The following is an 18,860-nucleotide window of genomic DNA, read 5'->3' as shown; positions in this document are numbered from 1 at the left end:
ATAAAAAAAAAAAAAAAAAAACAACTTTTTTTTTAAAAGAATATCTGACAGTGTCCAAAACTTTGTTAGCATTGACAAGGGGTATTTTATAAGTTATCATTATTAGCCATATAACAACTCTGTTACCAAAGGCAGTGGACATGAACACATTACACGTATTCTAATTCTGACAGGCATAGTGGCCAAGATTAATTTCACACATGCATGCACACCCACACTCCTCAGATTTGATCATCTAAACATTTATCTGAATAACTGAAAAAGAAATTGTAGCTTGCAGGTGCACTGAGCCTCCGGCAGCCTTTCAGGTCAGTCACGAGGACCTGGTTGTTAATCAATTGGCATATCCAGGAAAGAATTGAAATCAAGACAAAACACAAAAACACAAAGCAAAAACAAAACAACAACAACAAAATTGATCTATATGGGCTACTCTAGAAAGAACAGGTCAGTCCTTCTAAAGGCTAGCACCACAGCACAGCGCCTTCTCCCCGTCTTTCAGCGCTGATATGAAATACATTCCTAACTATACTATAACAAAAGTCATCGATGGAATACCAATAAAGTGAAAACAATGGAAGATATCCTACAAAGACAGCAAAACAAAAACAAAAAAAAAAACAGAGAAGGGATTGCATCACTTAGTAGTACTTTTTTGAATAAGTTTTATTTTCATTTTATTTTATTTTATTTTTAGAAATCATCAGATGCAGTCAAGGCAGATGTATTCTGAAATAGTAATTCACAATGGCTCATGTACAGGTTCTTGCAAGAACTGAAAGCAGATTAAATGGACATAAACAAGTTTTAAGGACAAAAGAAAATCTGTTGAGTAGGGTTGCAGGTATTTACTGGGATTCTACAGAGTATTACATTAGATTCTCCCTTACTGAATAATTTCATTAATGATTTGGATAAAGGGAGAAGAACGTGCAAAAAGGCATACTAATCTGAATCACAGATATTAAATTGCTAGCAATTACGAACATTTTGGAAAGGAATGAGAGAGTACAAGGTGCCTAAAAATGTTGGAAATATATCCAAGAAACAAAAAACAAGGTTGATCCCAGAATAAGCCAATCGAGAAGAAAATAAATGAACACTGAGACATTTAATGGTTCAGTGGGTACTTCAGGGTTAGCAGAAACTGCTTAAAGCAACTTTTGCAATTATTTTCTTTATTTTCATCTGAAATAAGGAATAAAATGTAAAGCCCTTCTGAAGGTCTGTGGAGTTGTGACAGGCAGGAGATTCCAGCTATGCAGAGGTTCCTGATGGGAATATATGAATCCGTGTCTTAAGTGGCCTTAATGGTTTTGCTAACACTTCTGCAACATCTCAAAAAGAAAAAGTACTACAAGAAGTCTTAACCACCCACAAGCACTGAAAGCTGCTGGAGAAAGAAGCAAAAAAAGAAATGGCTTCTCAGCACTTGAAGAGGTATAGAAGCAGCCAAAGGCTATGAAGCCTGTGGATAGTCCAGATTGCATCTCATTAACCAAAGATCTTTTTAAATCAGGAACAACCCTTCATGACAATAAACCTGAAACTGGACTTCGTATTTTTGCAGAAAATAGCAGATCATTTTAATTTTGAAACAGAATAGCTATTGCAACCTGATCCCAAAGACAGATGCTCTAATTGGTCCGTTCTTATCACATTGATATTCTGGCATTAATGTGTGCCTGTTAACAGAACGGCTGGACTCTATGAACAGCACAGATTCATTCAGCAGTCCCCCAGCACTGAACTGAGCAGATTACTAGTTCCCAAACCCTCTCCTCTGTTTTTCTGGGTCTGCAGATCACAAATACTGCACTTCTCTTACCTTCAAGGGGTTCTGATGGCCCCAGACTCCACCAGCAACAAATTTAATTCACAAACCTTGTAAGAAATGAACTAATATACAAGCAAGAGAGCAAAAAACTTGTCAGGAGTGTGAATTACAACAGCTTGGGGAAGCTCTAGTAGGTAACCAAAGCTGGCTTCAGAAAGGAGCTGGCACTACCAAATCAGAAAAAGTAGTGGGGGAACAAACAAGCAAGACCTGTCTTTCAATGGATGAGAGCCCTTAGATTAGAGCAGCTGCTGCCAAAGCCTCTGATGGGTAATGGGGGACCAGACTTTGAACGTTCTGTATTGACTGAATCATCAGAGCAGAGGGTTGAGTCAAGAACAGTGCTATGGTGGGCTTTTACTTGCTGAACAACAGGGGCCTTTTTTGAAAGGAAACATTTATACTGTCTTAATCAAGCATCGAAGCTGAATGCTGCAACTCAAACATGTTAATAGCTACGAAAGTCAATAAAAACATTCAAGAATTTTTTCCCCAATGTGAAAAAGGACATATCTATCCCTAACAATGCTTTTAATACAGTTGACATATATAGATCATGCTTCCTCCAAATTTTGAGGCTGAGGCAGGCAGCCTCAAAAACATCAGTCTAAAATGAGCTATGTTTAGCAAGCAATCAAAATCATGGTTTTATAAAGTTTTAAGTGATACTTACAGGTTCCCATAACTCTCCTAAATACCCATGAATGATGAAGAGAAGCACATCAGTTCTCTTGCACAAATCATTGTTTTAGCTGAAGGGAGGCTTATACAGTCAGCTCTTACTTGTAGTTAGTTTTCTTTTTTTCAGTTGTTTCTCAGGTGAAATTATACACTATTTCATTATGTCCTAATATCCCCAGAACTTCTTTTTAATAGTTAATTTGAACCAAAATGTACACGGTGTTATTGCATAAGCATGGAAAAGCTGCTCTTTTTTGTTCTGATGCACTTAAATACTCTGTAGTTTTTCACTATTTCTTACTAATAAAATGTATCTCTCTCATGGAGTTTCCATGTTGTTAAAGAAAGCATAAAAAGAGAAAGCTCTCTGCAGTTAGACTTTTGCAGCAGCAGCAGCAACTCACCTGAAACTTCTGTTCGCACACAGTGAGGTCACCATTTAAAGAGGGACATTTACCCCCACAGGGTATACTCACTGCTATAATGGTGACAGTCCCATTCTGAAGATAACTCCATACAGAACAGTGACAGACACCTTTGTTTTAATCCAACTATACCGTCCACATGAGCAGCTATGGTCCTTACAAGTATGTCTGGGGCACAATTCAGGTCCTGGTGCTGTGCATCTCTATCTTGTCTCCACCTACTAGCTTTTGAAGCAGGAGTAATAATTTCCAAGCACATATTACATGTTCAGCATTGCACATATATCAGGTCTCTCACACTGTGCATGTGAGAGCAAGCAAGCACCCTAGTAGACAAGCCGTCTGGCCCTGTTAGTGCCATGGTTTTAAGGAAAGGAAGAGTCAGTCACATACCCCAAGTCCACAGTTATTTTCTGCATGCTTTGACTGAAACAGGATGATCTGGATCAGTAAAGATTGCATAAGGATTACACAGAATGGTGTTTCTACCATAGGGAAAACAGTGCAGATGAGAAGAAACAATTTGGGTTTGATGGCAGTGATATTTTTTGATAGGTAAATCTGATCAAGTCCCTTATAAGCTAGAAAAGTCGCCTGGGGAACTGCAACATCCTAACTGAGCTATCTAAACTTTTTAAGCAGCCTCTGTGTTTGCAAAGGCCTGAGCACAGACAGAATGAAACGAACAACAATGCATTTCCCATGGATGTCGAGTCTCCTACTCAGTCAGCCGAATTCACACACATTACAAGGTGCAGGACAGGACCACAGTGACTTATTTTCATTACTTCACTGGGAGGAACTACTTCTACTCTATTCCATTTTAGTTCATTATACCACATCCCTCATCATGGTCTCTGAGCATTTTCCAATGAGACATAAACAAATCACTAACGAGTATGTCATGTGGCTGCCTCTCCCCTTTCATTTCCCAAAGGCCATGTTTTCTCTGTTTATCCTGCAGGTCAGTGTGGCTTACTATACACATTACTGTAGAAGACTTCATGAAAACTTATCTATTTGTATGTAATAGTTTATCCCACAACGAGTCTATAGAAGTCTCATCAGCCATCTGGTATTTTTATTTCTCCAGGCTGAGAAAGCAATCATGGCTAATCCTCCTGCGAACTATGGAAGTCAGGTTTTATTTCTCACTTTTCTGTACCAAAAACTCTTTACAGTCCAAAGTAGGCCAAAGACCCTAAAAATCTGTATATTCCTCAGCTCTTATAGGACCCTAATGCTAGGCTGCTGCCAGAGCAAATGTAGTTCTAGTCCAAAAGAACAAAATTCTCAGGGTATCTGGTGAAAGATCAGATATGCTGTAGGAAAAGCATTGTTTGCTGAGCCCTACAACTGATACACGTGTGTATTGAATTTCCACAGACCCAGTGGGAAATCTGTTAAGTTTTAGTACGTGAAAATTAAAGTGGACGTTTTTTCAAGATGCAGTTTTCTTGAACAGAAGATGATGTTTCACAACTAACTTCAGGTAGGGTGCCAACTTAGGTGATCATTGCTCCCTGGCACCATCCCCAGCCTTGTGCCAGCCTAAGTCTTTGTGGGACCAGCATGGCAAACTGATGAGGGAACTAACCTACACAGAACAAAACTACTGTTTGAGAAACAGATCCTTTACACTGGCTCAGCACAAAGGAACAAGCAGCTGGAGAGGGCAGCTATCAAAGTGAGAATAAGCAGCTCTGCTGCTAAATGTCTAATCAGTAATTGATGCTGAAATATTGATGATCAAAGTATTTACTTTTTACTTATGTTCTGCTTTCTTGAAAAGTAATAAATTAAAATCACAATAATTATTTCAGGGCAAAAAAGAAACTGGCCTTCCTTTTTTCAAAATGCACTAAGGTAAACACTGATATGAGATACATAAGTTACATTTTAATAAAGAAAATTAAACATTTACTAAGAAACTTACATATAGTAAAGATATAAGTGAAGCAAAAATCCAACAGCCCTAGTGCAGAGCACAAAGAGAAATTGGTGATTGGGGCCAGATTATACTTAGCACGTTTTTCCCCCCCCCTCTCATTTAAACATCAACATCCACATAATCACTCACCCAGTCTGGTAGGACCTTGCTCCCTTTGTTGAATTGAGCGCACCATCTCTACAAGATTTACAGTCTCTTGAGGCATGTTCCATGAAATTTCTAGATTATTTTCCCTGGCATACTGGAGAACTGACACATGAATTGAAGTATTGCCTGAAGTGAAAAGCAGAAAACAAACACTTTAAGCAATGCGTATGAATGTCTTAAGATCAAATCTAACGGATACATTATGGTTGTGTTTTACATTAAACACAACTAGACAGGGATTTTTCCATCATAGTGTGAAAGCTGCATATTCAATCAGAAGATCAAAACTGAACTATTCTTAGGGGAAAAACTATGCACATGTTTCTGGAAACAGTTGCTTTTCTGTTGAGAATCAGCATGTAGTATTTTGTCTCAGATTAATTTGACCATGATCGGAGAATTTCACTACTGATCACCAAATGTTTTTCTTTTTTCATGTTAAAACTGTCTAAACATCACTTTTTACATGCACATTGTTTGGCAAGAGTGGTAGTTTTATCCCCCAACCTTCCTGATGGCCCAGACTCCCAGAAGACTATATTTCATTCAAATTTCTCTGTCATGTATTAGTTGAGTGACATGCATCAGGCTGCGCCATGTGACATAGTTATCCCAGGGAGCATGACCTGCAAAGGGGAATTAGGAGAAATTCCAAGTTTTGCTATTCTCTGACATCCTGGTTCTGTTTGTACATTATGTAGGAAGTATGAATAAAACTATTAACAGAGGGTTGATATAAATAATCAGTGGCCAACTGTTGTAGAAATGAACTCGGCAATACATTGTTTATAATGATTGCCTTAGTCTTAGAAGGACTTCTACTGCATATTGAAGGTACTTACAACATGTACATAATACATTACTATTTTTTATCAATGCTTCATAAAACATTTATGAATGAAGTTAATATTTATTGTGATTTCATGTACCAAATGTTGCAGCCCTATACAAACCCAGATATTGTTGATGGTTGACCTTGATCTTGAAGGTCTTTTCCAACCTGGATGATTCTATGGTTCTACCCACTGCACTCTACAATTTGTCCATGGTCTTCTCAAGGATTTTAAAACTAAGGCTGTAGTGAGGACTCACTTCATATTTCCATTATTTCTGTTGTGTTGTTAATGATGTAACATTTACTATTACAGGCTTTAAAGATAAGCAAAACAGACAGGCTAAATTAAATTGTCTATTGTTTTATTGCTTATTTTCTTTGTTTTACTTGGCTTGCTTCTCTATATCTTCCTTGTATACAATTTTCACAAAAAAAAAAAAGTGTCTTCCAAGTATGACCTCTAAACAATGTAAGTTATTCTAGACATACAGAAGTGCTATACTTTTCCTCTGTGAGCTCTCTAATTAGTATAACTGCTGGTAATCTTTTGAAAATACAGGTATGATACAAACATGTCAACAGACAGTGGCAAACACCAGCAGCTGCCACGCCATGAAAACCACAAAATGGTTTAATGCTGGATTGAATGCTGATTGGAGCAAGGGCACACAATTCCTAATTCACTGCTTGTGCTTCGTGATACTTTCATGTATACCAGGATATGTAGCATTCTGGAGGATGGCTGCACTGATAATATCTCAGCTAAATGACCAGATTAGAGGTATACCTCCCATCAGTACATAATCTGCATGATCATTGAGTCGAGCACTCCCAGAAAGCACCTGTCATCCAACATGGGTCAGGAAATAAATCTTAAAAAGACAGAGTGCCTTAGGTTAGCCCCAAACGGCTGATCAGAAACAGAAATGCTCATTCCAAAGACCAAAACCTTGCAGTCCAACCAAACTCGAAGCAAAAGCCCTCTGAATTATTCATTCTTATTTGAACCAGAACCAAACCTGAACCATTATTTTCAAGTCTTTTGGACCTAATTCAGAACTGAAGCAAATAAACATATACTTCTACTTTTCTGCCATTGAACAGTTCAGCTAAATATGCATCCCTTGACAAGGACCTCTTCACCTATTTGGTGCACTCACTTCTTGTGTCTATTACAATAAAAAGGGAAGTTCTCATCACAGATGCTGTTCTAGATATTCTGCATCACACTACTCAGTGAACTACATATCAAACCTTTAGTTGCCTGAACCAGAAGAGGAAAACTGAACTTCATCTGAACCGAAAGTTTTACACGCTGAATTTCCCCAATATAAATGTTTTGTTTTGTTTTGTTTTGTTTTGAGGGATTAGAATGGATCATTTAAAAGTTAAAAGAACTATAGAGAGTTTTTGTTTTGTCGTGTATAAGCAAAATAATACAGAAAGTCTTTGTGCGTATGAGTTAAAACAGATACATACTGATATCAGCACTTTCAATAAACGCCTCTACAAAGTTTTTCATTTCCTCAAATTCTGATGCTCCAATATTGGAACTTCCATCCAGAAGAAACATGATATCCATTGGTTTGTTGCACAACTCTGAGGGGGGAAAGGAAGGAATAAATACATAAATAAATAGATAAATAAATAAATAAAATGTGTTTGTGGAGTGTTATTGATAATCAAATGATAACCAAAATGTCATCTGCTAATCTATCAGTAGAAGCAGAAATGACAGATACCTGCATTTTGAGTAAACAAAGCAGGATAACAACCAGTTGAAACAGTAAGCAATGCCAGCTTAGTGAAGGCCTTGAGATTTATATTTCAATTCTTGCTTTTCTGCTAATGTTATTTTACTCTTAGGGGACTAAAAAGTAAAAATAAACCAAACACAAAACAATGAAGTTACCTCAGATAAAAGAAACTTGCTTACTTGCTTGAGGCAGGCAGATAAGAATACCTACTAACTTCTGTCACTCTTCATACTATCTGAAAGCTACTGTATATTACTGAAAAATACAGCTAAAGACTTCTACGCCTACAGAGGATTGGCTGCAAGTCAGTGGACTGTACTGATGATGCAGCATCATCTGACTCCAATAAGGATAAATGGTCCTTCCTTGGCATTTGGTCAAAATACCAAATGAAAGACGAGAATGTTCATAGACATGGAGTGGGAACAAAGAAAATAGGAGAGAGGGAACATAAAATTTCACAAAAAAGACCTCCAACTTTACCTGGAATTTCTGTCCAATGTTTATGAGAGCAGCATGACTGCAGCACTAATTCAGGTGCTTCTTCAATAAGTGTGCTATAACTATGCAAGATTATTGGACTATTAGGCTGACTAATCTTTCTGAGCTCTTGGACATTTGCATTGGGGGTTATGCCTATGGGAATAACATTTATGCTTCTGGGATGTCGCGTGATAACATCAGTGGAAGGATTGGCTGACACCATATATACCAAGTGAGGTACGTCCTGCCTGCCCCCGTTTGCTGTTGTAAATGTGTGTTTGGAAATATAATCAAGGGCATGCCCAGTGTTGGTAGCCTTCCCTCCTTGGTAGGGTATGCTTCTCACTTTCTCAATAATACTTTCCTTTGACTGTATTTCCCTAAAGGAATACTCCAGAGTGACAGTGTCTGAATATTGCATGACAGTAACATGAATATTTTCTTTCCCTATGTTCATTCCTGTGATCACCCTCTCAAGGAACTTCTTGATGATATTGAAATTTTCCTCCCCTACATTGTCCGATCCTTCAACAACAAAAGCAACGTCCAGACTTTTTGGGGTGGGTTTTTCTGAAAGGGGTGGTGGTGCTGTGAGCATCCAAGCTGGATATCTGACGTTAGACATTGTTGGAGTGGATATAGCTTCTAACAGAGGATTTTCTTCAGGTCCAAGATCACATAGATAATCAATAAGGAGATCTCTGTTATCCATTAGCTCCAACACATTGTTCATTAAGAAGGATCTACTATGTAATTGCTTTTCAATGAACCTGATTTGTTCCTCACTAACATACGGTCCAATCCCCACAGGTATTACAGTGATTTTTTTATTCTTCAAAGCTGGGATGATGGTGCGGACTTTTCCTGGAGACCTGCTTGCTATAAATAGCACAGCAATTTTGGCAGCATTGGTCCTTTCCGCTTTTCCAAACACATGAAACACAATATATTTAAGGACTTCTGCAGCAGATGCTACTTCATCACCTGTATATTTTATGTTTTGGACAATTTTTCTCATCTGGGACTGTTTTTTGACATCTTTAAGGCCAAGATAGATTGTGGGGCCAGCCCTATATACCAGAATTGATACTCGGATTTTCTTTTGGGAGATGTGGAGTTTCTTCATCATGCCAGTTATGAAAGTCTTCAGTTGTTTAAAGTCCTCTTCTGACAGTTTATTGGAGCCATCCACTAGAAAGGCCAAGTCCATCATCTTGCTGCATGAGTATTCACTGGGTGCTAGTTCAATGTCTTCCTCTGGAGCAGGTGTTGTTGGTGTCAGGATTTCTTCCACTGGTTCACAGGATACACAGGATAAGTTCTTCCCTTCACACAGACTACAAAAATCACCAAGTTTAACAGTAAATAAATCAGTGCTTATAATAACACATTACCCACATCTAACAAAAGGAAATCCACTGGCTACGTATCTCAGAAATGGAAAAAAAAAAAAAAGTGATGGGGGGCGGGGAGGGACACCTTCCATTTCTCTATGAGAAATTGTACAAACAAACCTTTTAGCACTCACTCAGAGAAGGAACTGTTTGTGCATGTCTGTTTAGATGCAGGAAGCATATGAAAACATGGTACATTTGTCAGAGGATACTCTTCTTATTACAGCTTTTGGTAGAATATTTAAAATCTGTGTCTAGGAGTTGTCTAGAAACCCACTGAGCTTGAGCAATATGGCTACCTACAGGCCACTGGTGGACTTAACTGGCAGACATGGTTTGCTTCACAAGGAAGAAGAACCATGAGGCAAATTGGAGGTAGGTAATGCAAAGTAAAATCCTAGAGTAGGCAAGACAATTTTGACTCTGATACGACTTAGCAAACTCTGTAAGAAGGCTTTGTTTACCTAGGTTTTAACCTTAGCAAAAACAACAAGCATCCTTTTTTTTTCCTGCCTCTAAAGTGCACTAGTTTCCTTTCATTTTCCCTAATTTAATTTTGCTTTGAATGCAGCTTTGGCACATATCATCCTATATGGGTTTGTTTTTCATTGTTTTGTTTGTTTGTTTTTAAATGTCTCTTTTGTTATCTTTCCTCTTTTTTTGTGTTTTTTTTTTAATGTCTCTTTTATGTTCCTCTTACTTACTATGTCCTGTTTTTGTGTCCCTACATGCAAAAAGAATGATGTATTCTACTTATAGCTGTTTTCTCTTTTTCTTTCTATTTATCTTCCCTCACCATTTCTACTCACCACTGTTAGTACATTTTCTCTTCCCCTTTCCATCTCAGTTCCTAATTTCCTCTCCCCCTCTACACCCTCCCCTCCCCCCATCTCTGCCTTTTCCACTGTTCATCCTTCCTTAATGCTATGAGATTTTTCACCTCTGTCACTCATCACCTTTTAGGAACTTGTTTATAATTCATTTCTTTCTATCTTTGGCAAGGCTTTAACACTTCTTCCCTGCTAACTCTTGGTTGTATCATTCTCTTTACTTTAGTTATCTGAGCAAAGAACATCACTGTACTCATGGACAGGGTAGTACAGATGCAGTCAATATATTTTCCTTGTACTACTGGACAGCCAAAGAAACAGTATAGGGAACATCTATGAAGGAGCAAGTACCAAAAAGTGCTCATTTGTACTGCCAGAGAAAACCATGAATGTACAAACTAAGCAAGTCAATACTAGAAGAAGGTACCATTTTCCAGGAAAATAAGTCACTTTACATGTGGCATCGTAGTTTAAATTCTCCCAGGGCTATTTTCTTTCTGAGTTTCTTTTAGCGTCTTTTTAATTGAAGAATACACAGTTACTTTTGGCATTAATGCACAGCAATGGAAGATTTATTATTTTAATCCTAATATGAACAAGACTCTTCTAGTTTCCAATTTCCTTTGGATATTTCTATAAAATTCATTTTTGTGCAATATTTTCTATTGTTTGTACAGATGGTGTAGGCATCTAAATTAGGTGACAGCTATGCAAAAGGATGTTTCCCTAGTGAGGTAAGTTTTCGTAATGTTCTGAAATCTTTTGTGACCAGTGGCCAATGTATCAGCATTTAAGATAAATTATTATTAAGTATTACAAAAATTAGGGAACAGAGACTCATGTTTGAAGACTCTTTCTTGATCTTTTGATGCAATTCAAGGCTTTCCATATATACTGTTATATATATAAATATATCTTATAAAATATATAATATAATATATATACATATGTAAATTGATCAGTCTAACAGTCTAATGCCCTGAGTTTATAACACAGATGTATGCTAGCTCCAGCAAGACACCCGGAATTCAAAGTTCATACCCATTCAGAGTTTCTGTGAGGTTCAAAGTGTTTGGAGCTAAGGTGTTAGTCTAGGCTAATAGCTACTGCAGTTTTACAACTCAGTTTCTATTAAATATGGTCATATTACATGATGGAAAACTCTTTTGTATTGACAGCATTATAAGTGACTAGTGAAAGTATCCATCAAGGGACTAGACCTCTGGAGAATGCCAAGCTTTCAGGTAATACAAACCTTTGTGTAATATGCCACTGGGCAGTATACAGAATGAAAATCTGTCTCTGCCACTTTGCAACGAAAGACCCTAATCCCACATTATGTTGCAAGCTTCTATTAATTTCATCATAGTTGGAAAAGCATTCATGCAGGATCAAGACACAGGATATCATCTTAAAATCTCGGGGAAATTATTTTTCCAGTTATACTACACACTTTCAACTGTTCATAATCTCAGCAAGTTCTAGACTGAGTGTGCACTCAGATCTTGCGCTATATATAGGATTTTTTTAGTACCAGCAAGAGGAAAGAGTTTTGATGGCTTTACTGATGTTGGATCACACCTTTCACAGAAAGAAGAGGAATGACTGAAGTTAATGGGGCCTTCTACACATGGGAAAAGGCATTTTTGAAAGGAATTTTTGGATTTCACTTGTTTAAATTCAAATGACATCCAATAATCCCAACTACTAACAAAGAACCTCCGCTTCAGATTATATAAGGGGCATTGACATAAAAAAGGGTTTCCAAGCCTCATCTTCAGTGGTATATTTACAGTTAAGTCTTAACTTATTCATGGGGATTCACTCCATCTCTCTCCCATCATCCTACCCAACGGACATGCTATTTCACTGCATAAATCTTTCTGTCATACCAAGATTTACAGTGCTGTGGATCTTCTCTGTTCAAAACTATTCTCCTTCCATGTGGAATCTTGACATCTCCAACTGTACACACAGGACAGTCTTCTGGAGTGACACAATCCAGGGAGAGTTCATCGAGTATTTTCCCTGTTTTAAAATAGTACAGTGGTATAAAAATGCCAATATTCATTAATTGCAAGCATAATCATTGCATTTAACCTGCTTAAATACAAATACAAATACAAATAAAGACAAGGTCTGTGAATTGGGTTTAAGAGTTCTGAATACTCTGCTAGTGTTAAGGTCACTTCAAGTTTGACACAGATAAATATGTCATTTCTTCATAACCACTTTTAGTGAGATACTGTAAATACTTAGTGTATAACCTACAACAGCCAGGACCATACAGAAGGTGAACATATCTTCAGAATGAAGTAGTAAAGATATGAGGAGAAAGTAGCTGTTTCCTTTTTATCTGTATATTATTTATTTTGCCCCATATTGCCTACCTCCTAGCTCTGATCATACTGGAGTAAAATTTGAACACTTAGTACTGAAAGCTCAAGTATTGTATTTAACACTTACATAAAGTTATATCCAAGAAGGCTCTCCCCTCACCCTTCTGTAAATGTGTAAAAGAGAGATACCAAAGCCCAGAATAACTATTTCTGGTCTTAAAATACCTGCTTTCTTTGCCTTCATGTCTTTTCATTCTGACCTTACAAGTTATTTATTCATCTGAGTTTTCACTCTCCATTTGGACCTTGCTTGTCTTTCACACTCTCCCTTTCTGTCTATCTTTTCCTCTCTCCCCTGTATTTTTTCTAAGAGAGTTGATGGGAACATTTAGGCCGAAAGTTCACGCTCAGAGGAGGATAGCTGCCGGGCACTCTCAAGGGCACCAGAGACCTGAAGGCAGTGAGAAGGTCAGGTCAGGTCAATGGGTTTCCCCCACCACAGTAGGGTTGGGAGAAAAGCTCTCTGAAGGACAGCTTTTTTTGAGTGTCAGCACAAATTCATACCCTACAAAGTCAACAGCCTCTATTGTAAAACAGCCCCTAACTCTCCTCCTATCTCTCTTTCTTATTACCCTGTTCCCATCCTCTCATTCTTGCTGGCAGCATTCTATTCTCCTCTTTAAGGCACCATTTAGTGTCTTCCACACGCTGTGCTCATCTCACAAACTCAAATCAGGATGCCTACGACCTTCCAGCTTGCACAGTTAAGAAAACACAGTGAAAATGCATCAGTAAGACTGTGGATGAGTTAACTGCAGTATCTAAATCTTATGCAATTTCCAGCCTTAGCAATCTGTGAATATTCCTGGACTGTAATACTTCTTGTCATGCAACAGCAACATTCAGTGTGGACGAAAAAAAAAAATAAATAATAATAATAACTGAACAACAATACCAAAAAGTAACAGGAGCAGAGCAGAAAAAGGTAAATAACTGACTAAATCAAAAGATGGACTTACCTGCAGGACAGTGCACATGGCATCCTTCTACACACTGTAGAGGGCACTTCAAAGGCTGTGGGTGCTGGCATGTTATAAGACAAGCGGGTCCACAGCTATTATATCGCCATTCACATTGATAATCTAATTCTTGTTTATTCAGGTGCTCACAGCTTTGTGCTATATAGTGAAAAAATTGTAGACAGAAGATCAAACCAGACTATAGTCACCATGCCTCTCAAAACTAAGACAACAAACTGAGTACAAGGTGGGCCATATATGCATTGCAAAAGAAAAATGTACATCGTAAAATAACTTTTCTTTTTTTTCTCTACTACTTCCATGGCAGGCCACATCTTCAAACTTCTTTTATATATATATATAAAATGAAATACTTGCTCTAGATGAGAGAGATTTGGTTTTGATAAAAATAATTGCAAAGAATTGACACAAATTTAAAAAAAAAAAAAGTACAGAAAAGAATATTTCTTTCCCTGGATTTGATTGTCCCACAAGTATTATATCCCCTTACTGAGGGAATGGCTTTTCTAGGTACGGTTCTGAACATAAATAGAAAAGGGAAGGGAAATGTTGCTATGAGCTTCTAGCCTGGTTTAATTAAAGAGAACTCTGGACATCAGCAGGAGCAGAGCTGGATAAGAGCAGTCTAGCTGAGCCAATGGTTTATTGATTAAGAGCTTGAACCTTTTCAGTTTATTTCCCAGACAAAATCATTCCCAACTCTTCTCCATCTACCCTGTACTTACGGCACAGATCTGCTGATCTCCAGTGAACAATAACACCTTTTTGTGCACAGACATGTGCATAGGCTGCTATAGCATCACAGAAGCAAGCACAGTCCCCAGTAGACTCGCAAGCACAAGTGTCATACATACAAATATCTATGTAGGGTTCAGGATTCACCTGAAAAAAAGATAAATTCAGGGTACAGTACACTCACTGATTCCCTTCATCCCCTTCTTCTATACATAATCTTCAGGTGGTTTGCCTGCTCCATTTGCCAAGAGTTGAGATGCCACAAAAATCAGTAGAGATCCTTCTGCTGACACCAGCAAGAACTCAAATCAGGCCACATTCTCAAAGTTATTATAGACATTGCAGTTTATTGTCCCTTAATACTCCAGATATGTAGCAACTTTATACATTTGGGGCCCTGTTACCAAACCCTCTTGTGCATTTGGGGTAGAATGCAGTATGAATGGCATTATATTAACTCAGGACTTTTTTCCCCTCGCCCTGCCCTGCCTCCTTCCCCCCTCCTCCAAAACAAAAACAAAAACAAAAACAAAAACTTAACCCCTGTGCTTGACTTCATGTGTCAGTCTGGGGTTTAGAGTAAAACTTCCCTCAGGCAGAAGTTTTTCTATAGCTTTCCACTAGGGGGATTCCTGCATTTTCCCACAAAGCATCAGCTACAGGACAGGGTCACAGATGAGAACGCCAATTAGTCAGTCCCCTTCATGTCCTGTATACTGTCAGCACAACTGTACTTTCCCCTCAGCTATAATCACTGACAACACAGCTCATGAAGAATTGAAGGAAGTGAAACACAGGAAACAATACGTACAAGCTTTTTGCATTCTTCAAAGAGACTCCCAGACAAAATGCTGCATGATGTTTCTACCATCACCTGCTTCAGTACGTTGCCATTACACAATGGAGACACCAAGGCTTGTTCCTGGTTGTGCTTAATATTGTAAGAAACAATCACACACTGCATTAGTCTTGACTTTAGGATCTTAGGGACTCTTCCAATTGAAGTAAGAGACTCACTAGCACTAGACATTTTTCATAGAATCACAGAATCATTTAGGTTGGAAATGACATCATAAGATCATCTACTCCAACCAACCTTTCATGACAAAGTAAATTCTTTCTTTGAATAAGGTTTCAGCTTGCTACATGGCAGGAACAAATTCTGCAGCAGAAGAACACAAAGTAGAGCGGGTCATCTCCCTCATTGTCTCCAGGTTTGTATACTGCAGTTTTAACACAAATATTTTCATAATGTTAAGTCTCACTGTACCAAACATACATCCTGAAAAACAATTGTTCAGAGCTCTCCAGAAGGCCTGTGAGCCTCACAGATAATATCAGTCTTCAGCAGATAATAGTCAAGGCTACTGCTGAACAATAAAGCCTCACTAGTCTCCCCCTCTTCATTTTAATTTAGCTAAGAACAAGGAGCACAAGTATCGACATGGTATTTATCACAGAGATATCCTGTAGGCTGTGTCTTGTGCTAACTGAACTGAAATGTGGAGCTGCTCCTTCTCAGTCTTACCCAGAAGTCTCAGTCCCCATTATTACAACTTCTCTGTGCTCGAGTCAAGTCATATTAAAAAAATAATAATCAGGCATTCAGGAAGATAATGCTGTGGCTAAGTAAACTAACCCAGAAGATTTCATGTGATCAAAAATAAATATTTTTCTGACAATACAAATATTTTAAGGAAAGATTAAAAAAAAAAAAACACTCAATATTTGCAAAAGAGTAAGTACACTAGTTATTTGTAGCATAACTAGTGCCCTGTGAAATCACCTAATCTCCACAATGAGGACTTAGGTAGCACTCAGAATTCAAAAGCTGTGTTAACATGGCAATAAGGTCTTACACTCACTCCTGCATCTTGCCTTTTCTGCTCATGCCTCTCTAATCTGAAAGTAATAACTGACTGCTATCTAAAAACATCAAGAACCATAAAGAAATAAATCAATCTGTGCACTGAGCTGTTCAGAAATGAATGGGCTAAGACTTGGGATACAGAGTTTGGATGGAGAAATATGAAATCTTTATCTGAACTCCTCCTGTCTGAAAATTACAGCTGTTTTTTTAGATTAAGCTCTACAATGAGATTTCCAGTTATACCTGGATTTCTAGCATCTGGGTTGGCAAACTCTATGAATAGCCTCTACCATGCAGATTGGCTGTTTTAATATTCATCTGAAGCCAAGCTGCCCATAGGCCTTAAATAAGTTAATTGATCTTTTATCAGATTTCAAGAAAGAATATTATTTGGCAAAAATACACAAGAAGGAGTACGTTTCTATTTATTTTTATCTTTTCAAAGCTCTTTATCCACACACAAGTGATACTGTAACCAGTATTAATTAGTTTTCACTGTTTATTCATAATCACCTTTTTGACATCAGCACAGTACGTATTAACTTTCCAAGAGTTCCCAAAGTCAACTGGATCTACTTCAACATGTTCATTGCTGCTGGTCAAATCGTTGTTTTGGATTCCATCAAAATTTCCACACAGACCACACACTTGATCCTTGCAGGGAAAGAAACAAAATACATAAATCTTACATCTGTAGGCTGTCTCAGAGCTTTGCTAAGTCTTTTTAGCCTACTACTATAATGGAACAAGGCTTAAAAACTGAATCGTCCCTGGCCTTGCCAAGTTCACTAAAATACACATAGTCTCTCACAGAGAATGTTTAGCTCTTACTCCCATTCTGCTTAGCTGAAAGTAGGATCACTCTGTCTCCAAGGTCTCCAGAATGCAAGAAGACAACTCTGACTAGTGGTACCTGTTGGCTCTATTTGGAGTGGCTCTAGGAAGTTTACCTATAATGCCATCTTATTCCTCAAGATGACCGTCATGTCACCATCACTAGTAAATCTGGCTCCTTTCGTTCCTATTGTACATGGAAGAAATTATCTCAGTCCCTCAAAGCAAAGTTATTCTAAGGCACCATAGCATTCAGCTTTTCTAACATAGCTCATCTCCAAAGACCCAGAATTTTGCCATTACAGTTGAACCACAAGGGAAGGTAACCGACCCTTACGTATTACAAAAAATCGCTTCATTTTCAAGTAAGCAGTCCATGGAAATCTATCCACATGTCTGCATTAAAAAAAAAAAAAAAAGCTATCCCTCAAGAAGAGTGTAAGTGCATTCTTTAGTGAGAGTAAGAATTAAAGCAAAAAACACTTACTTTGAAATTGGCTTTTAAAATAACTGAGACTCCCATGGCAAGATCCCAGGTCACACTGATGCTGTTGCCCAGTAAAATGATGTAATAACGGCCAGACTTCATGACTTCTAAATCATCGCTGTCATTAGGAGGTACCTTGATGTTCACCTAAACAAGAAAAACACTGTGTTATCAAGAGTCTCTCTAATTCCTTTTACATGTGGGTCACTTTCCCAGTGGGACGTGCACTCATAGATTAGTGGCTATTTTCAAACATGCTGTTCACCAGAGAACAGACAGATCCCAGACATCAAACAGATGATCCTGAGTACTTGCAAAACTGCGAACAAAGTATGTGTACCGGACTGATTACAGACCTGTCTCTACTCTGAAAAGCTGCAGTGGATAAATTATTGCCTTAAAAGCAGCACTGCTGAATAGCAAATAGGGATAAAAGTACAGTATTTCAACCTCATCACATTTCTACAACTTTGAATGAGGTAATGTCTTATGCACTCCTGAGATAAAACATACATTCACCATAAACACTGACACACAGAAACCAAGACTGATAAACTGAAGCAGGGTTGATAAGAGTACTGGGTATACCAGTAAATACTCAGTAATAGCTTGCTGAATAATTATATTTTTATTGATTTATTTATTAAAAGGAAACTAACAATTCTGTGCTCCTGAAGCAGATAGTGGCAAAAAGGCTGGCTTGGCAAAGGTGTAATGTGAACTAAGAGAAACACATGCATGGGTGGTCTCTGAAGGGCCAAAGCCTGATTCTGAAGTCAAGAAGTATTTTTTTTCCCCAACCACCTACAGCAATAGGAAAAATCCTAAGAGGATCATTTTGGTCGTTTATTTTCTTTTCCGTTTTTCCATCACTTTCACTTGCCCTATGTGCCTCTCCTCTTTCTTTCCATCCAACTGCCAATTCACAGCCTCCAGCTAGTGAGAACTTGAGAAATTCATTTAAAATGTTTTCTTTCACATTGTAATCCCCTTTCAATGGGAACCTTAATGGATTACTAACCACATTTCAAGAGAAAGGTCTGGAATGGCTGTTACTTTAAATACTACTAACGCATTAACTGCTAACTGCTAGCTTGTGGAAGAGGTAGATGAAACCTTTTAATCAGTACAAATAGTGATAAAGGGATGGAAAAAAGGGGAACCCAGAAACTATTCATCCACTCCCTAGTTTGAGGGAAAAATACCTCCTTATCC

General features: G+C 38.0%; 1 protein-coding gene across 2 annotated transcripts in view; it reads right to left on the bottom strand.

Moving 5' to 3' along the window:
• Positions 1–18,860, bottom strand: part of VWF (von Willebrand factor) — a 148,218-nt gene that overhangs the window by 60,213 nt on the left and 69,145 nt on the right. For both annotated transcript variants that reach the window (XM_080564567.1, XM_080564568.1), the window contains exons 22-30: positions 17,646–17,792; positions 16,838–16,978; positions 15,266–15,385; positions 14,445–14,601; positions 13,699–13,857; positions 12,233–12,368; positions 8,117–9,453; positions 7,356–7,475; positions 5,024–5,167 (exon numbers count right to left, since the gene is read on the bottom strand). In XM_080564567.1, coding sequence (XP_080420693.1) covers positions 5,024–5,167; positions 7,356–7,475; positions 8,117–9,453; positions 12,233–12,368; positions 13,699–13,857; positions 14,445–14,601; positions 15,266–15,385; positions 16,838–16,978; positions 17,646–17,792 — 2,461 coding nt within the window. The remainder of the gene's footprint in view (positions 1–5,023; positions 5,168–7,355; positions 7,476–8,116; positions 9,454–12,232; positions 12,369–13,698; positions 13,858–14,444; positions 14,602–15,265; positions 15,386–16,837; positions 16,979–17,645; positions 17,793–18,860) is intronic.

This window comes from Anser brachyrhynchus, assembly GCF_964034855.1.
Source record: "Anser brachyrhynchus genome assembly, chromosome: 1".
Lineage (NCBI taxonomy): Eukaryota > Metazoa > Chordata > Aves > Anseriformes > Anatidae > Anser > Anser brachyrhynchus.
The sequence above is the reverse complement of the archived record's forward strand: the minus strand, read 5'-3'. Positions and strand labels throughout refer to the sequence as shown.